The sequence below is a fragment of the Micromys minutus genome (genome assembly GCF_963924665.1).
Source record: "Micromys minutus genome assembly, chromosome: 25".
Taxonomy (NCBI): Eukaryota; Metazoa; Chordata; class Mammalia; order Rodentia; family Muridae; genus Micromys; species Micromys minutus.
The window spans coordinates 40,103,884-40,120,373 of NC_137960.1; the positions used below are offsets into that span (position 1 = coordinate 40,103,884).

General features: G+C 44.8%; 1 protein-coding gene across 1 annotated transcript in view; it reads right to left on the reverse strand.

Annotated features, from left to right (window-relative positions):
* Positions 1-16,490, reverse strand: part of METTL24 (methyltransferase like 24) — a gene marked incomplete at its 5' end in the record, with an annotated part of 112,282 nt that overhangs the window by 53,111 nt on the left and 42,681 nt on the right. The window contains 2 exons of the mRNA XM_080937643.1: positions 3,907-4,135; positions 11,575-11,714. Of these exons, the coding sequence (XP_080793769.1) occupies positions 3,907-4,135; positions 11,575-11,714 (369 nt within the window). The remainder of the gene's footprint in view (positions 1-3,906; positions 4,136-11,574; positions 11,715-16,490) is intronic.

Below are 16,490 nucleotides of genomic sequence, written 5' to 3' on the forward strand. Positions count from 1 at the left end.
TTTATCATGGCAACCATGAGAGTAATCAGTCAGCTAAGTATCACTTGTATGATTCCTCCAGCTGTTACACTGGTAGCTCTATTTTGACCATCTCATGGCTGCTCAGGGAGACTCCTGCCCAGCCACAGGTGCCTGAAAGAAGTTTCCTTCCCACAGTGTAAACTGAGAGTAAGGTTCGTGACTACTAACCCAACCATGCTTTCGCTTTCAAAAAGAAAAAAGAAAGTCAATAAATGTATGAGTCACTCCAGGCACTCTAAATCAAGTCTTGAAAATGTTTAGTTAACCATTGACAGCATCAGATGATCACTCCAGAAATCGCCCCAAACCCTCGGCCAAGTTGGGCACTGATCGTGTATGTGTGGTTGTAGGCAGGTGGCTGTGTACAGGGGTGAGCGGCTGTGTAAGCTGCCCACCTCTCACTGGTCTAGCCTGATCTCCCTCCTTCCCTACCCTACTGAGCTGGCACATTAGGCATTCACAGAGCCTCTTGTAAGTGGTCCTATTGTCTACCTTGTCTTTCTTGTGGATAGAGTGAGTTAAGCTGGTAGCACAAAAAGCAGACGAGTGTCTGGGCCACCGGCCTTAGGCTCCCCTACTAGTCACAGAGAATGACCCTGAACTGAGCCAGAAGACTATGAAGGCCCGCAGAACTGTTTCTGTGGAGATTCTGGAGACTGCAGATGGCAAAGGCAGTCAAGAGACGAGACGATGCAAGGGAAAGACTACGGAAAGCCAAGAGCCGGAAGAACAAGCACCAACCACCGCAGCCCGAAGCTGGAGGGAGTTGGTGCAGCGCCACCGCGCAGAGAGGCAGAGCTGAAATCGCAGAGGCGCCCAACCCCTTAGGCTCCAAGCGGTTACTTCAGTTTAACAGCCGCACTTTCCTACCAAACGTGGCACAAGAACCCTTGGCTGGCTGGAAGCACTAATGATTATAATTTATCACTACCAAGCCGGGATCAATTTAGGAAATGCTGAGTTTGTGATAAAGAGTTTGGGGCGCGCCGGAGGGGGGGGGGGAAGCGCACACAATAAAATGAAATAAGAACAGAATCCTCAGGTTTAATCTTCAAACAGTTTTGAGAAATCTATAGATTTAGTTAACGGCAACAACCATTTCAGCACAAGCTGGACAGTAAATTATCCCGAGCAAGGCTGGATCCAGGTGACGTACGCTCGCCAGGCAGACGTGACTTCTGGACCACACGGCTTTGCTGACGCAGCTGCTTCTGCACGGTGCTCTCTCTGCAAAGGTTTCTCTTGATTTATAGTTTGAAGTTAAAATTAGCAAAGAGTTTTTACAGCAGCACAAAAGCCATACGCATCTTTCTGTCACTGTCGCCAAACGCTGCCTGCGTTTGGCTCTCATATTCCTTGCTTGACTAGAAACTGGGTTTGGATGCAGAGAAGAAAAGGAAAGAAAAGAAACAACAAAACGAACGAACGAACGTGGGAATTATCACACAGTTATCTGAGATATTTTAAAGTCTTTGGAGCATTGCTTGGCTGCTGTTCCCACTTCCAGAATCAACGGACAAAGCGAAGAAAGTACTGATACTTTCAAGTGTTCTTCTCCAGCTCCCTCCCTTGCCGGCCATGCCCTGTTCGTCAATGTCTGCACACACGCAGACAAATGAAAGCAGACATGCTCTCGGCCGGCCACAGATGAGGTTTCCTTTTATCTGGCAGTGCGTAGCCGCTAGAACTGTGTCTCTAATGAAAGCAATCACTCACTGGTAGTTTACTTTTGTTGTTTCTGTTTGGGAGTACTCACCCAGAGAGTCTAAGACTTCTTCTATTCTTCAACAATAAATTAAAAAAAAGAAAACCAAATACATGCCTGGCAACTGAAGCAGAGGTAGATCACTTTCATCGTTATTATATTTTTTTAAGCAAAACAAATTACCACAGGAACAAAGCAACCCTTTAAACCATCTCTCCTCTGTAAGCATCCTTGTAAATGCTTCTGCTACCTCAAGGACAAAATATTTCACACGACGGCCCTCGGCATAAAGGCTGGCCCACTGCAGCTGTCGGGGAACTACACTTGAGCAATTCAGGTCTGTGCCTTCTTATCCCAAATCATACTCTATCACAATGTGCCAGAATAAATTATGCACATGTATTGCTTTTCCAAAGCCTTATTTTCTCTTCTTGTCTAGCAAATCTTTTGCTAAAACGTTATTGGAAAAAATGCAAAAGAGCGTTGAATTTAACTAACCTCGTTTGCCTATTCAGTCTGGTCTCAGACAAGGGAGGATGGGCAGTGCCAAGAAGTGACAGTCACAGAGAGGGACAAGACGACTCTACTGAACACAAAACAAATCTTCACTCCATAAATAATCCAGACTTTGTATAGTGAAGAACTGGTTTATAATTTCCAGCAGTAAAGAAAGGCAAGTTTTCAAATACAGGAGTGGCAAATAGAATAATCTAGACTAGAACTCTGAAAAATGTCCCCACGTCTCCTGCTTCTTAAAAATATAGTAGCACATAAAAAAAACCATTCTGCTCACAAATATTACTCGAAATATTCTAGGTAGGAAACATTAAGATTCCTGGCTATTGGTCACAGAGACAAAGAATAAACAATAACTAGTCCCGTGTCATAGAAGCAATAAATTCTTTAAGGTTGTTCTTGAAAAGGCCCTGTCTGATTAAAGGGAGTGTGCTGGCTAGTTTTGGGTCAGCTTGACACAGGTCATTTGGAAAGAGAAAACCACAACTGAGAAATGCCTGCACCAGTTTGGCCTGTAAGTAAGCCTGTGGTGCAGGCATCTTCTTAATTGATGACTGGTGTCAGAGGGCCCAGACCGCTGTGGGTGGTACCAAACCAGGAATCCGCTCTCCTCTGTGCCCTCTGTGTACACCAGCTCCCACCTCCAGGACCCTGCCTTGAGTTCCTGCTCATCCCGAGACGATGAGCTACAAGCTGTAAGAGGAAATAAACCCTTTTCCTCCACAACCTGGTGTTGGTCATTGTGTCTTATCACAGCAATGGAAACCCTAGATAAGACAGGGATACGTTTTTTACAAAGAAGGGGAGAAAGGGAAAAAAGAGAAGGCAGGAGAAGAAGAGGAGAGAAGAGGAGAAATACCAGGGGAAGTCTTTTTTACTAACGATCAATAAGGAAATTAAAACTTAAAGTCTCCATGACCTGTCTCACAAATGGACTCCTATCTTGACAGGTTTTAAGTTACATGGCACCTAGGGCTGGGAGCCATAGGCTAAGACAGGCTGAAGTGACCAAAGAGGACAATGGCAGCCACAACCACTCAGCTAGCATCTGCTTAGACGCTTCAGTTAGCTGGGCTCCATGATGCTAAAACCCGGGTGAACTTCTGTACGCTATATATTTTACCTCCTTTAACATACCCATGTAAATTGTAATATGCATGACGTCCGTTCAATTTTATAAAGTAGATTTTGCTCAAAGGTACATCCAAATTCTGCTCTTTAAGAGTCAAGGTCTCAAAATAGCAAGCGATTGGAGGACTATTATACAATATCAGTATCTTATAAAACATAATCATGAACAGGAACACATTTGTGTAATCAGGGCTCGAGGAAGCACTTTCCCTTCCCGGAAATTTTAGAAAACTCCAAGGCATTAGTATGCTGAAGTCTCTGTCAGAGGTTGGCTTCTTAGTCTCTTATCTCATCTTGACCAGGTCTTAGCACTCCTTAGCAACGCTAAAAATCCTCAGTTCAACCTAAACAGTTCTAGCATCTGACATCATGTCTGTGGGTCAGTTCTGTAAGTAACGCCGGGAGACCAGCAGGATTGAAGAACCACACCTTCAGCTTCCCCGTGCCCCGCGTTGTGAGCCTCGGTTTTTGTTTTCTTAAACCCACCGGTTCATTCGCGGTCCTGAATTATGAAACCAGAGGAGATGTGTTACCTTGCGATGCCCAAATTCATTCAAAATGCTTCCCAGTTTTCTGGTGTTGCTACGCAGCTTCTGAGCAGCCACAGCTGGATGCGGATCCCGCCAATCCACGGACAAGCGGTGATGCCAGAGGCGCTGGCTCTCCAGGACGTGGGCCGATTTGACACTGGGATCAAAGCGATGCACTTCGCACCCCTTATTGGCCATGCTCACCTCAAAGTGTGTGTCATCGCTCCCCAGCCTGGAGACCAGAGGACGAAAAAAGTACGATATATACGTGAGATATACGAGATATATACATATATATGATATACAATATATATGAGATATAGGATATGTATATATATGAGATATATGATATATATGAAATATACTATATGTGTATATGTGTGTGTATATATATATATGAATTGAAGCAAAGTTAGATGAACAGGTTAGTAGTTGTTAGTAGAACAATTCTAATGCCTTCCTAGTGACATCATGCTTTTTGTTTGAAAACACATCGAATGTACACATTCAATAAACTTTACATATGTATGCTCTACACACACACACACACACACACACACACACACCATTAACTTCTAGAGATAAACATGCTTAGAAGTTTTTCTGTATCTGTCCAGAATTTCTCTAAACATAGACAATATGGTCCCTATGGTCCCTAGTATAAATTATTAGAAGCACATGCATGTAGATAGATGCACGTTAATCATTAAGTAATACACTCTTTATAGTGTATCAGATGACCTGAAACCATTTGTAATTTTTATTAACTGGTTTTACTTTTGTTCAATCTATTTAATCCCTTTCTTAGCAGTATTTTAGTCTGTAGCTGTGAGAAAATAATACTTAGAATAACTTAAATAAAGAAAATATTAATTCTGGTTCATGATTTCATTCTGTCACAGAGAGGAAGGCATGGCAGGACAGCTTACCATGTGACTGGCAGGGAGGAGAGTGGAACAGTAACAGGAAGGGGCGGGGCAAGACAGAGACCCCAGGACACACCCAACCAGGTCTCACCTTCCACAGTTCTACCACCTCCCAAGACTTGATTTACATCTTGAATCCATCTGTGGCTTAATCTACTCAGGTCAGAGACCTATAATGGCGAACTACCTCACAGATACTGCTGGAGATGTGCTGTGCTAATCCCTGAGGTGTGGCTCAATCCACTCAAGCCGAGTAGATTAACCACTGCAATTCATGTATATAGACTATCAAGTAACAGGACTTCACACCATTTAATTTTAATACGTAAATATGTACTATGTTGAGAAGTCATAAGCTATGTTCGTTTACCTAGTGTGTGCAATTCTGCCTTTTGTGTATTTAAAAGAATGCATTTCCCAGGCTTAGTTTACATTTATCAAGTTTCAGAGCAGACGTAAAAGGCAAGAGAGAGAGACAAGGTTTTGTGCAGAGCATTCCAGCACGATGGAACCGGGAGAGGAATCCATGTCTGGCACCTCCGAAGCGCGTGCTCTGTGGATTCTCTCCTTCACCGCAGGTGACCTGGGACACTGCTCTGGAGAAACATTCCTCTCAAAGTCTGGAAAGTTGTCACGTTTTAGAGAGGAAGGCTGCACTGACATTCCTTACGCCTGACTCTCCTGTGCCCCAGACAGGTGACAGAAAACTTTATGTAAATGTCCCCAGCTCCCAGGACATACAGCAGTGTTCAGATGTAGCGCAGAGCAGCCTCCAGTTCACTGACTTACTCCTGTATGCAAATGAGTGTTTATAGGATGCTTTGCACAAGCAAGGGACCCACTGGCATGACAACAAACAGGGTGTAAATGTTCCTGAGCCGAGGAAGCTCACAGGGCAGCGAAGAAGAAAGAGCATTTGAAATAATTACAGCAACCCCTGTTATCAGGATAAAAAACATAGGAAAGTAAACCATCTTTTACTGTTATTAGTACATAGAGCAAGTAGCACGGGTCAGGTGTGTGGCTTCCGCCGCAGGTCTGCAGTAGCACGCCCAGTTTTACCATCCCCTGTCTCTTGCAGCCATCCAAACCGTCAGAAAGGGAAACAGTGGCTAAGTTCTTTGCCTGAAAAGTGCATGCATCTTCTCTACCCACAGACACTGCTCACAGCTAATCACAAGGCCACTGGAGCTACAAGGAACGCTGTAAACTCAGGCTATTCTACCCGCACCCCAGTTCCCAAATAACAACTCGGAGGCTTATTACTTATGAATAAACTCCTAGGTCATAAACTAGGTTTGTTCCCAACTAGATCGTGACTCATCTGAGCCCATTTATATTATTCTATGTCTGCTACATGGCTACTGTCAAGCGTCCTAGTTCATCAGAGTGTGTGGGGGTGGGGGTGGTCTTCCTGCACCTGACTATCTCCCAGGGTTCCTCTCTCTCTGTCTTATGTCCCACCTTCTAATCCTGTCTCAGATTATTGGCCATCAGATTTTATTGACAAGTGATACTCCCACACAGTGCACGAGAGATTATTTGTACAGAAAGCCAGGAAATACAGGAATCCGCACAGTGGCTGTGTGTCTTACTAACATGAAGAGTTATGTTACTAGAGGAATAGCTGGAGAGTAGACAGTAGGGGGACAATCAGCAGCTTCCACGGTTCATTTCTGAAACACTTCAGCAGTTAAGTTGCTCAGTCAAAGGCCTCTAGTTAAGACTGGCATTGTCCCTCTGTAAGAGGGAGGTGGAGCTATCCGATTAACTAATAAATATCATCACTCCAGTGCTGGGATATTACGGCACATTGAAGTTTTCAGCATAGCAAGACTATCAAACCTAAAAGGTTTTTTTTCTGAAGAAGGGAAAGACATACAGGGCTAAATTTTCAAAAGTAGACTAGAGTGGAATTCAGGGCAGCCATGATGGTCCTCCTTCCATCTCTGATGTGTCAGAGTAAAGCAACCAGGTTCCCTGTATGCAGCTGTGTGGGGTATACACTAAACAACTCTAAGATGTCTTTCCACACAATAATTTCCTGACGGGCAGCACTAAGAATCCTTGAGAGAGGAGTGCTTATTTTGAGAGTCCTATGCAAGTACTCTCGGGACTGACGATGGGCATGCTTTAAGTATGTGAACCGTACGTACTGGCAACCATGAGCTCTTAGCTACCACGAAAAGGCAAAAGGAACAGATTGTAGCAGGTCTTTGGTTAGTCTTTTGCTTTTGCTTTTGTCTTTTGAGAAAAACAGGATCGGGTGTACATGTAAGTGCGTCTTGTGTTCTCTGAGAATCAACAGCTTGGGCCGTAAGGACATGAAAAGACCCTCAGGATCATTACTCAGAAGGGAAAGACAATTTGAAGCCAGAATGAGATGTCGGATCCCAGTCACCAGGATAACTGTATAACTGAACGGTCCAATATGGTGTTGACGGGATATGGGGGATTGGATTAGTCACGGATTGGTAGTGGAGGTGTAAAATGGTATCTGTTCCAGAAAATCCAAAAGACATAGGCTCAAAAATTATACATCGATGTTCATCTCAACGTTCTTAATGACTAGAAAGGAAATGGAGGCAGTGGCATCAGCTGACGGGTGACATGACAGACTGTAGAAATTCCATGATTGTGACTCAGACATAGGACAACAGAGAAGAGGGTAAAGAAAATGTTTTAAACTTAAATTAAGAGTAATGGCTTAAAAAAAATCCCCGATTTGAGTATATAAGCTAGATGTAGATAAAACTGTTAAACAATAAAAATAAATCTAGAATACAAATGAGCAAAGTTCTCATCACTGAGAGGAGAGGGCTGGAGTGAGAAGTGGTTTCCGCCACAGTGGGGACGCAGCAGCAGGGTCAAGAAAGGCACTCTGTCCCAGGAGCAGAATCTATAGACTAGATCCAGAAACTGCCAACTACGTCTCTGTGTGAGTGTATGGGCTGGGAGGGGAGGAGTCTGAAAGCACAAAGAGGATAGTTAACAAAATATTTTATAAACATTGATTCATGTAGTAATAACATAGCAAATTTCCAAAATTTTCTTTAAAACATGGAGCCAGGCACGGGGGTACATGCCTTTAATCCCAGGACACAGGCTTTTCGTGAGTTTGTGTCTAGCTTGGTGGGCACAGAGTATGCCAGAACAGCCAGGGCTACACAGTGAAACCCTATCTTAAAAACAAATAAGACCCATGTATTTTCAGAACAGTACCACTCCCCAAAGAATGAAATGGATTTTAGGAGCATGGGCAGGGCACACACACACACACACACACACTCACACACACACACACACACACACACACACACACACACTTCTATTTATAATTATAGCATAGTGCCATGTGTGACTTAGGAAATCTTCTGTCTTGCACCAAGATATTGTGTCTTGAATCCGAGTGGTATAATTTCACACAGAAGACAGCAGGCCTCTCCCCACTCCTCCTCCCCTCACTTCTCCTCCCCCATTCCTCTTCTCCTCACTCTTCCTCACACTCCTCCTCCCTCACTCCTTCCCCTCCCCCTCCTCCTCCCCCACTCCTCTCCTTTCTGTTTCCACAGGCACCTCTACCCAAAACACTGGCATGAAAGTCAAGCAGGTGTCTCTTCCCTCTGTTCCTCTCATCCCGGTCCTCCCTCCGCACCCAGATAATCTCCTCACCAGACTCGACCCTGGAAGACTTGCTGGGAGGAACCTGTCTAAAGTTGTCAGGTGTAAACTATCCTCTGAACCTACAACCTGTTCTGTGTTGGTTTGTTGGTTTTGTTTCGTTTCTTTTCTATTCCCTTTCTTTCTCTTCTCGTCAACGCTTCCCTTCCTGTCCCTTCCTGTCTGTTCACTGGTCTATTCTCCACCCTTTGAAAGCTGAAAAAAAAAATCTGAGTTTAACTTTTCCATAATAGCTCACATTGTGCCAGACACTTGTCGTTGTAAATCCACGATGGGATATGAAACTTTGACAGCCAGTGGAGACACTTCAGCGAGAGACAGGGATGAGAGTGAAGGAGAGAGGGTGGTACGGGTCAGACACAGGGCCATCAGCCTTTATCTTCTGAGTCCTGGATCCTCATACCAGGATGGTTCCCCACAGTTGCATCTGTATCTGCAGTTTGCCTCACTACACTTCTTGGTGCTCAGACACACACTTGGATGTGCCAACATTCCCAGACACTGGTAACCCAGGGCCAAAGTTCCCTGTGGTGGTTCTTCACATCAGAACCAGCCTGTGTGCCCCCTCTCAGCAGTAACTGAGATGACTGGCAGCTTGTCCTGTAACAAGTGGTTCATAAGGACAGGAGGGTCATCGAGATCCCAGATGCCATGTCACAGCACAGTCACCATCCTCACACAATGCAAAGGCCATTTTGATTTCCACAAGTGACTGCTTTAGAGCCCTGTGTTCTGTCTTTCTTTTATTCTTCCTTGCTTGTTCGTGGTTTTGTTGTTTTGTTTTTGTTTGGCTTGGGTTTGGTGGTTGGTTGTTTATGTATTTTGTTTTGGTTTTGGGGACCGGACAGGCTGGCCTTGACCTCACAAAGATTCCCCTGCCTCTGCCATGCTGAGTGACAGGTTAAAGGCGAGGCCACCAGGCTGAGCTAGATTGCAGTTTGTAATAAAAGCTTCCGCGGTTTTCATCAAATATTGACCCTTATAATCTATTCATTTCTGTCTCCAGTGTAACTCGGAAGCTCTTGCTTCTTGCATAGCTGATTTTGGATGTAAATGAGAGACATTTTTCCCTCTGTGTAATAATCTGAAATCTTGCTGCAGAACTTCTTATCCAACAACAGCTTGGAGGCATAGGAGGGGGGAATAATTTCAAAACACCCCCTAAATAACTTCCCACATTTTATTTTATTCTGTTATATGCTTTAAATGAAATTATGGTGGGATGTTAAATGTTAAGCAGAGCATAAAGGCGGTTTGGAACCAGGCAATAGGGGAGGTGACATTGACGATTTGCATGCTATACTATGCAATTATTTTTTGACCTACTTTCACACTTTTTTAATGTGACATAAAATAAAGTCTGCTGTCAGGACTTCCCATTCGTCCTAGGCCTGAAGCATAGCTGCTGACTTCCAGGAAAATCTCAGTTCTCACCACTGGGCAGTACCGCTCGGTTGGACACATAGCCAGAACCCACTTCTCAAGCAACCCTTGACCGGCACACCAAGTCCCACCCAGAGACACCCGCAACACACCTCCATCTGACACACTGGTGAATACTTCTGAATACTTCAGTAACCTCACATTGCTATTTGGATTCTTGTTTAAAAAAAAATTCACAATGACTTTTTTTTTGGGGGGGGGGACTCAGGATCTCATAAATCCCAGATTGGCCTTGAACTCTTTATACAGTGGAGAATGACATTGAATTTCTGATTCTGCCTCTACCTCCTGAGTGGTGGGATTCCGGGTATTGTAGAGCTGAGGATCAGTGGAGCTTGAGCCAGACAGGAGCTGTGTAGCCTGTTGTTTAGAACCAAGATTTTCCCCAGAAGCCCCCAGCTACGCTTGAAGACCCTAGGAAGACTTGATTTTATGTCACATTAAAATATGCGAGAAACAGGTATATGACATCACGTAGGCTCTTCTTTAAAAATGCTTTTTAAAATGCTGCAGTGGTCTAACGTGGGGACCTACTTGGTTTCTACAAATAGTCTACTAAGCGGAGTACTCCAAACAGGAATGGTTCCCCTCCTGCTGTTTTGGGACCTGGCATCGTTTTGTCCTGGTTGCTTCTGTTCTCTTGTTTTATGTGTGGGTTTTTTGTTTTGTTTTGTCAACTTTACACACACTAGAGTTTTCTGAGAAGGAACCACAGTTGAGAAGAGGCCTCCATAAGATCCAGCTGTAGGCAAGCCTTTAGGGCACTTTCTTAATTAGTGATTGATGGGGGAGAGCCCCGCCCATTGTGGGTGGGGCCATCCCTGGGCTGGTGGCCCTGGCTTCTACAAGAAAGCAGGGTGAACAAGCCACAGCCCTCCTTGGCTGCTGCCTCGAGCTTCTTGTCTGACTTCCCTGGGTTGCCTGTGTGGTGTGGAGCTGTCATGGTGTTCTATCCCAGCGGTAGAAACCTAAGGCACACTTGTGAGTCGGGAGTTTACAAAAGTGCTGGTGGGCTTGCTGAAGTAGTCTCATTGCTTCATAACCATTCATGTACAGAGCCTCTCGAGGTGCATATCGAGGTCATTTTCTACCTATACAACTGAGTCAGTTGTTGAGCAAAACATACATGGTATTTCCAAGAATTCCCTTTACTCCTCTCCACCCCCCGTAAATACAAAGCTATACACATATTGATCACTGGTCCCACACACACACACCAAAACCAAACACCAAAATATCGAGTATCGGTCTTATCTGTCTCAGGTCATTCATAACAGTGCATTCCTGGCATCCTCTTTTCCTTGCTGCAACCATTGATACTTTTTCTATCTCTAACGAAGATTCTCTGATTCACACTTCACCTGGAAGCCTTTGGTTTCTCCAAGGGGATCCTCCCCCTGCCGAGAACTGAAACTGATACCTTATTACCAGCAGAATGGGAGAAAAGGTGACCTCAGTGGTGACACCTGCAGCTGCACGAGAGATCAGCCTGCAGGGAGGTGAAACAAATCATAGCTCCCCTACAGGCTGCACCCGACACCCCCTGTAGTCACAGAAAAGGCCTTGGCTGCCTGCACGCGGCGTGTTTGTGTTCTCCTCGGCTATAAAAAAAATGTCTTACCCTAAAGAGTAGAGGCGGCACTGCTTGCTGCGGATTTGATGAGCTAAGCCAAACCTGTCATCAAGACACACCAGCCAGGGCTTCGGTGCAGGGCTGGAGTCAGTAGCCAAGCTGTCTGTACCCATGTGATCGCATGCAATCTGTAAGGATTGGAAATCAATATGGATAATTTAAAATGCTGGATGATAAATGGCAGGTAGAGGCTTAACTGCTTTCCCCGCTCCTGAAAACAGGGATAGGAGAGTTATGTCCTCTGCTGCTGACTACTCTCTTCCCCAGGGAACCACAAGACCGCTGTAAACCGGTCAGAGGAATTTCAATTATGTGCCAGATAAGAAGCAACCTCATGAAGACTCGGTGCGGGTTTGAAGGGAAATTAAGGGCTGCAGTGGCCATCTGCCTGGATTGCAAATTGGGAACCAGGATGGAATGAGTGGAAGAGGAATCAGGAGGCTGTGCAGAGAGGGATGCTAGTCGGGCTTGTCTGGGGGATGAACGGATGAAGAGGGGTCTGGACTGAGAACGGGGCAATGAGCCTACCACAAGAGTACGACGCAACCCTGACCAAGACACTCACAAGTGCCTCGGCGCAGGCAGGTAAGGAGGGACCACTGAGGCCAGAAAAGGAACCTGTGTGCATAGCTGATCCTGGGACAAGTGACCATCCCTGCTGAAAATACTGTCCTGGGCCATTTATAACTGCAGTGTTGTCACGTCGTCTGTTTGTAACGCAAGCACTCATGGTTAGAGATAGGTGGGTCCTGGGGGTCTCCATAGTCAGCTTAGTCTAACCGAACAGTGAGCTCCAATAGTGAGTTCAGTGAAAGGCCCTGTCTCGATAAATAAATAAGATGTAAAATCAAAAGATAGAAAGCAATGGAAGATAACACTTGATATCAATCTCTGCCCTCCATGAGAACATACATAGGCAACCAAGCAGCACACCACACACGCGCGTGCACACACACACACACACACACACACACACACACAGAGGAGCGTGCGCAGTGGTTAACGTACTGGCTCCCAACACTCTCACCTTCAGTGTCACATCTCCAGAGCAGGGCAGTGCTACGGAGGAAAAGGCTCCGGCTTAGGCAAACGGTCCTCCTCTAACCCTCTCAGCAGCCTCCTGGAGGAGGCCCAAAACTGTCAACCACGGCACAGAGTACTGAGCACTCAGGTTTAAGTTGCAGCCGTCCTCCCATTAGTGCATCAGCTCTGACTCATAGTCAGACTCCAGTCCCAGAGGATCCAACACCCTCTTCTGGTCTCCATGGGTACTGCACTCACGCGGTGCACAAATACACATTCCAGTAAACACTCATACACATAAAATAAAAATAAGTACAACCTCCAAATGAATAAACAAAAGCAAAAATAGCCAGGCATGGTGACACATGCTTGTGATTTCAGCTCTGGGGAGGTGGAGGCAGGAGAATGAAGACTTCAAGGCTTCTTCAGCTCCATAAGGAATTCGAGGCCAGCCCAAGTTACATGAGATCTAAGAAAAAAGCAAAGACAAAACAACTGAAAGCATCCAGGTTTCCCTCCCTTCATCTCAGTGTCTCCTCTCTGTCTCCGCCGCTGTTCAAAGAGGAAATTAGTCGCTGGGAAATGGATTGGAGTCTTCTCTCAACAGCAACTACAGGGCTCGTGTGTTAATGGAGCACAGCCTCTGGCTTGTAAAATTCCTCTTCCACCATTAGGCCAGACAGAAGTGGAAATTCTGCCTCTGTATTTCTACCTGCTGCTCTTCCTCACCCACCCAAGGGCAGAGATGTTGCCAATCTAATTGATCAGAGCTGATCCACTAATGGAAAAACGGCTGCATCTTAAACTTGAGAGCTCGATACTCTGTTCTGTGCCGTGGTTGACAGTTTTGGGCCTCCTCCAGGAGGCTGCTGAGAGGGTTAGAGGAGGACGTTTGCCTAAGCCGGAGCCTTTTCCTCCATAGCACTGCCCTGCTCTGGAGATGTGACACTTGCTGTGGATACTTCTCTCTAAGATGGCCCATGGTGACACATGGGGTATGTTCCTACTGCCTTCCTAACAGCATCAGGACTCTGCTCTGGCCACTTCCATGTAAGTGGTGCTTAACATGGCACCTGTGCTTCAAATCACCGCACTGGCAGGAGAACAAAAAGAGAAAAGGTTAGGGTCTGGGTTCCACTCCAGATTCCCAAGTATCCTGGTCCCTGGAAACACGTGGTATAATCAGCTCTCACACATACACACACACACAAGTACATATATGCTCATACATGTACACACACATACATGCACCCTGCAGGGGGCAGAGATGTGTCCTTTAGGCAGGTGGCCCTTTGAGTCAGGAGGATGTGGCCTTCTGTAAAGCCCCCAGCATATTCTTCTCACCAGCACCTTAGAGTACTAAGGGAAAAGGCTAAACCTGAGAGCTTTCAACTGAAGACAGCATCCTCTTTGACCCCCAACAAAGGACAGAGAAGCTGCCACCAACAATTAACCAGAGGCCCCTTGAAATAAGGAACTCTGGGCACAAGTCAGACTCATAGGTTCAGTTGCCCCTCCTGAGCCACAGCCACGCCTAGGCCAACGGTTCTCAACCTGTAAGTCACAACCCCTGTGGGAGTTGAATGACCCTTTCACAGGGATTACATATCAGATGTTTACATTATGGCTCATAACAGTGACAACATTTCACTTATGAAGGAGTAGTGACATAATTTTAAGGTTGGGGGTCTGACGGGTTACAGCATTAGGCAGGTGAAGAACCACTGGTCTAGAGTTTCCTCTATTAGGACTGTGCTCTATCTAATTACAGTTTTTCCTATTCTAACATTTTATCTTGCACAGATACCTTATCAGAGAGACACTCTTTCCCACACCCCTTCCTGTCTCATTGAAAAGATATGGCACAGGAAGTATCCAGTTTTAACCATTCATTAACCATCTTATTGACTGACATTTGGTTTGTTTTATTTGTTTGTTTGTTTGTTTGTTTGTTTGTTTTTGGAAAATAACTAGAAGTCCTCCATAAAATTTTGCTCTTAAAAATAATTAAATATTGATTTTTCTTCAAATTCTCTGGCTAAGATTTATAGCCACAGTTTCAATAAACTCTTCTGCAAGCAAATTAAGCGAGGACAGCAGCTTCGAGCTGAGCTCCAGCTGAAGTAATTATACTCTCTGCCTGCCTAACTCACCTTGTAATTTTAGCCATATAAAGTAAATTAGGTCTGGACAGAGGCAAATAGACTCCAGGAAAACAATGTTTTGTAAAATGTTTTTTATTTATTTAGCTTAAAGAGGTCTAATGCTTTTTTTTTTTTTTCTGTTTTGCATCACGAAAGTTTGGATAGCAAGTCTACCAACACATTAGTAGAATGTAGCAAAAGGAGTTCTTAAAATTTGGGGGAGTTTTGATAATAATCTCTTAAAATTCACTGTATGGTTACATTATTTTGAAAAGCTCAAAGGAAGAAATGAATTTTTTGCACTCCCCCCATATGTCTCTCTGTCTCTGTTTCTCTGTGTGTGTGTGTGTGTCTGTGTGTGTGTGTGTGTGTGTGTGTGTGTGAGAGAGAGAGAGAGAAAGAGAGAGAGAGAAGACAAATATAATACATACTATTGATATAAGGTTACAAAGTTCTAATCTGTGTCTCCAGGTCTCTACAGCCTGACTTCATGGGTTATTTTTATAACTAGATAAGTTGGTAATTGGATAAATAACAGATTATAGATGGGGAATAACAGACAGAAAAATAGAATTTAAAACTTTTCTTGTTTAAAACAGCCACTGTTGCTTAGATGAACCCTGTACTGAAAGCTGTGCTTGCTGGAGGCATATGGTGTGGGGGTTGTCCTAAGAAGCTGGCTCCGGAACCTCCCATCAGAACAGAGCGAGTGCTCAGTTAACAGTTTCCTGTTCAGAACAGAGCAAGTGCTCAAGTTAACCGTTTCCTGTTCTCAGCTCACCGAAGTATTCATGCAGAACTCTGCTATGTAACCAAGGCCTCTCATATTAAGGAGAACAATCTTGCTAATTTAACTGAGCCTGAATCTCTGCATACTGTGGTCAGATGCCATATTCTCTGGGGTTTCACCCAAAAATGAAAAATTCAAGGTCATAATTATGTCACCAAGGTCATCCGTGTGCACAGGGTACCACATCCATGGCTGTCTAATGCCCACTCCCACACTCACCCTCTGGTGGGTACCCCTATTCCATCCCACTTACCATTTGAGAAGGGCATTTTATTGAGGGTTGAGATCCCAGAGACTAGCAGAAAATACCAGGCCCGGGAAGGTGACCAACAAAGGCGCCTTTTGCCCTGACACAGGAAAAGCTCAGCCATGAGTTTATCAAATGCTGGGCTTTACTGTTCCGGTTTCAACAGATTTGAGGGTTGTGTTTTGTTTTGTTTTTTAGCCGCATAGGAGGATGGGGGTGGAATTCACTTAGTGACTCACTGCTGGTAACGGAAAATTTTAGGCAACAGTGACTTTAATATTCTGCAAGTTTTGCAGACCTCCATTGTTAACATGATTTCTAAATGAGGCCTAAGTCACAGAGGCTTCAGCAAAACTCCTCAGCACACAGAGAAGGGGTGGGAGCAACAGTGAAGGGATCTAATGAAGAATCAGCATCTCCTAGGACGGCTCCCACCTGGAAGCCATCACCTGGATAAAACATCTCCTGATCACAAAACCATTCCGAGGTCTGCAATCTGCACATTTTCTGAAGGACTGAAAAAGCCTTCCTCTGAGTCTGAAAGGAACTCAGGCCAGATTGTTTCAAAATATTCCAGCCTGGTACAATCATTACCTCAAACTGAACTCCCTCAAAGAACTATGACTTCAGAAGACGCAATTGGCTTGACTTTTCCTGTGTATAACAAGCTATACAGATTTTTTAGGGCAGGGTGGCCTTC